The sequence below is a fragment of the Diachasma alloeum genome, unplaced genomic scaffold, assembly GCF_001412515.2.
Source record: "Diachasma alloeum isolate Michigan unplaced genomic scaffold, Dall2.0 Dall_scaffold_00302, whole genome shotgun sequence".
Taxonomy (NCBI): domain Eukaryota; kingdom Metazoa; phylum Arthropoda; class Insecta; order Hymenoptera; family Braconidae; genus Diachasma; species Diachasma alloeum.
The window spans coordinates 896,340-903,314 of NW_021680441.1; the positions used below are offsets into that span (position 1 = coordinate 896,340).

The 6,975-nt window shown below is 38.1% G+C and overlaps 2 protein-coding genes across 2 annotated transcripts in view; one reads left to right on the plus strand and one right to left on the minus strand.

Annotated features, from left to right (window-relative positions):
• LOC107039596 (ubiquitin carboxyl-terminal hydrolase 48) overlaps window positions 1-5,029 on the minus strand; it is a 58,097-nt gene extending 53,068 nt beyond the window's left edge. Inside the window, exons 1-5 of the mRNA XM_015259308.2 lie at window positions 4,923-5,029; window positions 3,851-4,014; window positions 3,504-3,707; window positions 1,564-3,369; window positions 808-1,323 (exon numbers count right to left, since the gene is read on the minus strand). Coding sequence (XP_015114794.1) covers window positions 808-1,323; window positions 1,564-3,369; window positions 3,504-3,707; window positions 3,851-3,984 — 2,660 coding nt within the window. The 5' untranslated portion in view covers window positions 3,985-4,014; window positions 4,923-5,029. The remainder of the gene's footprint in view (window positions 1-807; window positions 1,324-1,563; window positions 3,370-3,503; window positions 3,708-3,850; window positions 4,015-4,922) is intronic.
• Window positions 5,030-5,036: 7 nt separating this feature from the next.
• LOC107039587 (mitotic spindle assembly checkpoint protein MAD2B) lies at window positions 5,037-6,306 on the plus strand. The gene is made up of 3 exons (XM_015259297.2): window positions 5,037-5,134; window positions 5,610-5,907; window positions 6,006-6,306. Exons 1-3 carry the CDS (start codon window positions 5,116-5,118, stop codon window positions 6,304-6,306), a joined length of 618 nt encoding a protein of 205 aa, XP_015114783.1. The 5' UTR covers window positions 5,037-5,115.
• The last annotated feature ends 669 nt before the right edge of the window (window positions 6,307-6,975 follow it).

Consider the following 6,975-nt stretch of genomic DNA (forward strand, 5'->3'; position numbering starts at 1 on the left):
CCCCCCCCCCACATCTCATTGGACAATTAAGAAAAAACCTCCTCAACACGTCCAGGAAAATCCATCAATTTTTCTTGGCAATTGGGAGTCAGAATTAATTGAAACGAAATAATTACGAGGGACGTGAAAATCCATTCAGAGTGTAAATGAAGTCGGGGCAAAATGGCTTGGGTCATTAGGGAAAGGAGGGAACCCCAGTTGAGATAGTAAATTCAGCCATTTTGCTTCAAGAAGAATTAGAATGGGGGGGTTTGTGCCCAATCCATTTTACCCCATAGTTTTTCGTGTTTTTGGCTTCGAAATGCTCCTCGCACCACAATTTTCATTCGATTAAAATTTTTTTTTTTGTGAAAATGTTCGTGAGATTTCATAGAATAAGACTAGGCATTTTTTCGATTTTTTTTTGTTAAAATTCCTCTCAAAATTCCCAATTAAATTGTAATCTGAGCTTAGTTTTCTATTTTAAATCATTACAAAATTTCAAGAAACCTCAAAAAAACAAGATTGCGAATTTTCTATTATCGAAAATGAAGAATTTCTGTTATAAAAAATTCATGAACAATATATTTCCTCCCCTAGAAATAATTTTTTCAAACTGGTAATAGCTTTAGTAATCATTTTAATGATAAAAAAAAAATTTCCCCAAATTATAAACTACTTCCATGATTTATTTATAAGTATAGACAGCGAACAATTCAGTTGAAAAAAATGGCTTAGATGCCAATTACGACTGAATTAAAAAAGTGCCTTATGCAATTCTGCACACTTGTATTTCCTCAATAAATTGAATAAAAATCAATGACTCACCGAGTAAATGTCTTCCAAACATCCACAAATCCTTTATCAACGATGAAGTAGACTTTATGACAATTCTTATCCTTGATGACTTCGTTTCTATTTTTCCCGTGATAAAGTTCACTCAAGTGGTCCTTCTGCAGCTTCCCCCAAATTTTATGATCAGCCTTGGCTTTCTCAGCAGTTTCATTTTTCTCCTCGCAAATAATACATGAATTTGTGCCAACAGGATACTCAGCAGCCTTTGGAAAATACTTTTTAAGGATTCTCCAGGCAGCACCTGGTACGATTTTCCTACTAGCATCTGGAATTCTCAATCCGTCATGTTCACACAGAAGATCCTCATTAAAATTCATAATGGGTTCTGATTCCTCCTCCATCTCTTCTTTCTGATTATCGTTGGAGGGCTTTTGATCGTTCGTGTGCTCTACTTCATTCTCATGACTCGTTTCACCCTCCAAACGCTCCATTGCTAATTTTCTCCAGTGTTTTAACGAGTCTGCCCCGATTATGTAACTATCATCAGTTCTAAAACAACATGAAAAAGAATAGAAATTAGTTGATGACAAAAACAGTGTCATCTACAAAATTCTAAAACTAGAGTTCCATTTATCTCGCCAATTGTTCTAGTCTACGTTAAAAAATAATTAAAAGAAAAAAACATTTCATAAAGCATTCTAATTTCTCCTGAAACTCCTATAATTGGAATTTCCAATTTCGAAGTCCATTTATTTTCAAATCTCGAAACCCAAAAAACTATCAACTTACATTTCTTTAATCACTTTAATAGACTCCAGCACCTCCTTGTGATCCCTCTCCAGCTCAATCTTGAACCTCATCGTCTTGCACTTCTTCCTGACGCATGCCAAGCAGAGGCTCTCCTCACCAAGTCTCTCCCTCATCTCAAACTTCCCCAGAAGCCTCTCAGCCGCGGCCAAAGGCACACACTTGGCTTTATGCACCTTCCCCGGGTCCATCTTCCCATGTCGACACATGAGGCCCCCAGTCTCCACCTCCCCCACTCCCTCATTGCTCCCCGAATGATCATTAAGCCACTTGCTGATAAAACTCGTAGGAATCCACACAAATCTCTCCCCCACACCCTCGCACTTTCCCCATGCCTCATAAAAATCAATGACCTCCTGCCTCTTGACATTCTTCTCCTCAATCTTCTTCTGCTTCTCCTCCTGAACAGCAAGAAGACTCAACTCATGAGCAACATTCTCCCCTTTAACAAGTTCCCTCAGCGTCTCACTCAGCTCCCACATCTGAAACTCCATGGCCTCATAATAATCCCTCTCACCACAGCCCATGGCCCTGTGAGCATCGCCATTGAGCATCTGATAATTCTTATGATAATTCTCCTTCATCGTGAGTTCAATCTCGCCATTTTTATCATCACGAGCACCAGGAGGAGACAAACATCTCTCAACTTCCTCTTTCCCACAAAAAATCCCCTCTTCCTTGAGATCCTCATCATTCATGACTCCATCCTTCCCCTCATCCACAGAATTATGATCATCCAGCCCCTCCTCATCCCCCCTGATCTTCTTCCTCCCCTTCCTCTTAAGCTTGGACTTCTTCACAGGACTGAAAATAGGCCCTGATGAATCTGAATCGCTGGTCTCCTTCCTCTTCCCATTGTCCAGGGGCCTCCTGGCTTTGCCATCCCCCAGGTTCTTCTTGTAAACCAACATGTAGGCAGTGTTGGAGGAGAGAAAGCCCTTGGGCACCCTGGACCTCTTGGCGACCTTCCCATTGTCCCCGATGCCATCCTCAATCCTCTTATTCTGGGTCTTCTCGACTTTGTCGTCACTGAACTGATACCACTCCCCCGAGGAATTGCAGATGTTGACGATGTAGTGGCCAGAGTGGGCGGATGGTCCCTTATGACTCAAAACAGCAACCAATGAGTACAAATGGGCACCTGCTGGGCAGTTCAAGTACTCCGACATGTCCAGATCCTCAGGGAATTGTATGAATGACGATAGTTTCTTCTTCTGTCCACTCTCTCGGTGAAAAACAAATCTCAAGAGTTGGAAGTTTAGGGTCTCTGGGAGGGAGTCAAGTCTGATAAATCTCTTGGCATTTTGTTTTTCATTGCAATGTTGGCAGTGGTATTTGTTGGCACCAACTAGCTCCTCCTCGCTGAGGTAGTTGTCCATGGCCTCCTTCAGGGTTGGAGCAAGCTGGAGATCAAGCTCGTAGAATGTCGTGGGTGTCTGGTACTCAGTGGAACAGGTTGAGCATCGGTTTACGTAGATGTAGGTCCCCTGAGTTAGCCGTTGCAGACGAGACTTTAGAGTTAGGCTTGTGAGTTTGTTCTCGATGTGAGCGAGGAGAAGTTTTGAGAACTCCTGGGCGTCTTGTTGGGTGTCTGTGTCCAGGGACAGGGCAATCGCTAGGCTCGTGGGGTCCAGCAGTCGTTTGTTACCAAACTGCATCATCGCGAAGATGTACTGCAGCTGGCCTACTACTGTTCGGGGGTGGTAGGGGGTTTTCAGGGATTGGGAGTGCTGCAAGTACTCGGATTCCTCGGGGTCTGCTGTTATGTCCCATTTGTAGATTATTCGTCTGGAAGAGACAGGGTTTTTAATTTTTTTGGAAAGTCTTGGAAAACATTTTTCCTAGATTTTTAATGTTTCTTCAACTTTAGAGGTCTGAATAGTTTTTACAAGCGGAAACTGTTCAATGATTGAAGGAATTACCTCATATCTTCATTATGAAACCAAACTTGAATTAAACTATTGACATAGCACGTGGCTCCAAGATTTTTGAGACCAACGTATTGAGTTGGATCCCTCAGTTCGGATAATGAACTTTCCAGCGATGCCACCTCGGCTGGCTGTGATTTGAAGTACTTTTCCTCGCCTAAACCAGTCAGGCAGCATGGATTGTTACTGCAATTACGTCTGAAACATTTTAATAATTATAGTTACTTCTTAAAACAATTTTTTATGTCTTGTTGAGGAAATCTCAGGACTTCCAGTTGAAAAAAATCCTTTTGGACTTTTACAATGTTTAATTGGCTTTTAGAAATTCATTCTTCACTCACTTGCAATTTTTACAATTTTTTAATCCTATTCTGTACGCATTCTCTAGGTGGACCTTCTCGATTTCTTCTGGTACTACTGTTTCAATCCAACTCCATGCCATCCTCTCGAGATCGACTTTCTTAACCGGTGGCATTTTCACTTTAGTTTTTTCATCAATTCAAATCTGTAGAAGAAAGTACCATTAATTAATGGAAAATCAGGGCTAGAATCCCTCCATCGAATCCATCAACGAAGAAAACACATTTGATAAAAATATAAATTAAATCAAATCAATTTTTTTTATAACAGATGTGTTTTTTCGAGACTAAATATTTAATTCATCATTGTCATTGTTAATTCACCTTCTGCCCTGTCCTCCTATGAATAAATCTTCTCAATGTGGACATTTCAGAATTTTTTTTAATTTAAGAAAATACGAAAAAAATTGAAAATTTGTTTTTTTGTTAAAAAATGAAGTGCAAAGTTTGAAAAATCATTGTTGTACGCAACCCCATCCCTCAGCAGCTGTAAAATCATCAGGAATACCAATTTTCCAAACCTTTTGACCCCTTGAAAACTGTCAACAATCAATTTCCCAAGACGTAATAAAATGCTCACGATGCCCTCCCTCTCCCCATCAACGAAACCCCACATTTCCACCTCGAAAAACTGTTTCTCATAACTATTACAATGAAAAAATGATCCCCAACCATTCAAATAAACAAAAAAAATCCCAATGATAGTGGAATCATCTGCTATCAAAATCACCCCCCAAAACGACCAGAATTTCCAAAGAATTTCAGTGAAAAAAAAATCACAATTTTTTTTCAATAAAATTCATCATTAAACTTGATTAAATCCAGTAATTATTCGATTTAAAATCGAAAATCCATTTGAATGATGGAACTACAACATTTGAGGTTAGAATCTGGTGCCGATGAACGATACAACTGTCGAGAAGTACAATTTCCACTCACAGACTGGATAAACCACCTTGTAATAATTATTTCCACCATTACCAATCATTCAAAATGCACAAATATACGGTTAAAATCACAATTCAATGGAAATAATATCAAAACATTCACTTACACAGGCTAAAAACTTGTCAAAGCTCCTGACATCGAACCGTTTACCGTTTTTCCCGACTTTTCCCCCCCAAAGTTGTGCAGCCGTGAGGTGCTACGCCAACAGTGGCCGCCATATTGGAGATCATTCTCCCGCCAATTTTCACTTGCACTTGCAAATCGAAGAGGGCTTTTTGAGAGTCGGCCGAGAGCTCCAAATGTCACAGTGTCAAATAGGTAAATCCCACGTATGCACTAATCCTAATGAATTAATTAATTTTCTAAAATAGTAATTAAATATGAGAGAAAAATTTTGCTCTGAAGAATTTTGAGGTTATGAATTACAAAACACTGAAAATGGAAAATTATAATAATTTTTCATCATAGAATATTATTGACGAGTGTTTCACGGAATAAAATTCAAAATAGATAATTCAGTTTTTTAAAAATTTGTTTACCAGATTTTGTTATTTTTCACATCATTTTAGTGAAATAAAATAATTTGAATTTGAAAAAAATCAATAAAAGTTGCGGTAGTTTTCATTCAACTAATTAATTTTTATTTTCACTCGGTGGAATTAAAAAAAAATGAGTAAGTAAATAAAAATAAATAATTTACTTACGAGCAACATTATTTCTTTCCACAAAATTCATTGTTTTCTTTTCATATTTTTAACGATTTCGTTTGATGAAAAATATTATTTTTTTGCAGTGAGCACTGATATTCTTCTAGAATACCTGGAGGTAGCATTTCACGGAATCCTATATCACAGGAAAATTTATCCCACTGAGATTTTCGGTAGAAAGAAGATCTATGGGGCTGGAGTCTGGATATCTGAGCACCCTGAGGTGAACGAGTACTTGAAGAATGTTCTTGAGGCCGTCAGAGAGGCTCTCACAGCAGACATCACCAGTATCAAACGCCTGAATTTCATAATTGTCGATAGTGATGACATTCTCGTGGAAAAATTTGTTTTCGATTTATTGCAGATACAAATTGATGCAACAGAGTCAGTATCAAAGACGACCCCATCTCCACAAAATAATTTTTCAATTTTTAATTCCCAAGCGCTGGAAACATTTCCATTTGTTTCTCGTTTTGTTCAAGATGTGATCCATATTTTCTGAAGACAGAAGAATCCTTGAGGACAGTCTGTCTGAAGCTCTCGATGATGGATTCGTACCTGAAACCCCTTCCCGAGGACTGTAAATTCTCCATTGAACTCGAAACCCACGAGGCAGCTCTTGTGAGCCTCTCGGAGAACCCAAAGTGTGAGGATTTTCCCTGGATCATGAGAACTGATGACGAGAATGAAACTTCAGGGAAAACTTCACTTCTCCCCATTTACACGGTGAAAACCGAGCATTTGGGGGTACAATTATTTGTCATTGGTAATACTAAAGATTAATAAATGTTTGAATTCCTAATAAGAATCCTGCAATTGAGTTTTTTTATCGTTTAAGGGCGGGAGACGACTATGAGATTTAAAAGTACATTGACGATTGATTATATATGTCTAAAAACGAATAATTAGTGCAAAAAAATTAATTGTTTATTGTTCGTTTGCCCCAACGCTTCAAAGATTAAAAGTAGTCCAGGGCCTCTGATTTTTGCGCTACAGAGATTTTTTTTTTAAATAATTTTTTGAGAAAATTGCGCAATAACAATTACGTATTAGTTTTTTGCAATTCAACTCCTACATAGCTAATTTTGTTTTTTAATAAAAAATTGCACTATTCATGTAAAATACACCGAAAAATGTTTCTGAAAGAATCAAGAATATATTTTAAATATTTTAAAGATCATTTTTGGGCCGGCACTGGACATTTTATTGAGTAGCACGTGAATTTTTCCCGTTCTTATATGAAATTTTCAGTAAAATCCCCGAAAATTTTATCAGAAATCCCTAGAAATTTGACTTTAACAGCACTAGAGTTTTTCCAACGAATTTCTCGCCGTGTATAGGGGAGGGTAGCGTAAAACGGACACTTGACTTTTTTTGGAATATTCATGACGTGTTGAATTGTTCGTGAAATGGAATAATTTTATTTTTCAATTGAAAAACAATCACTCCTCT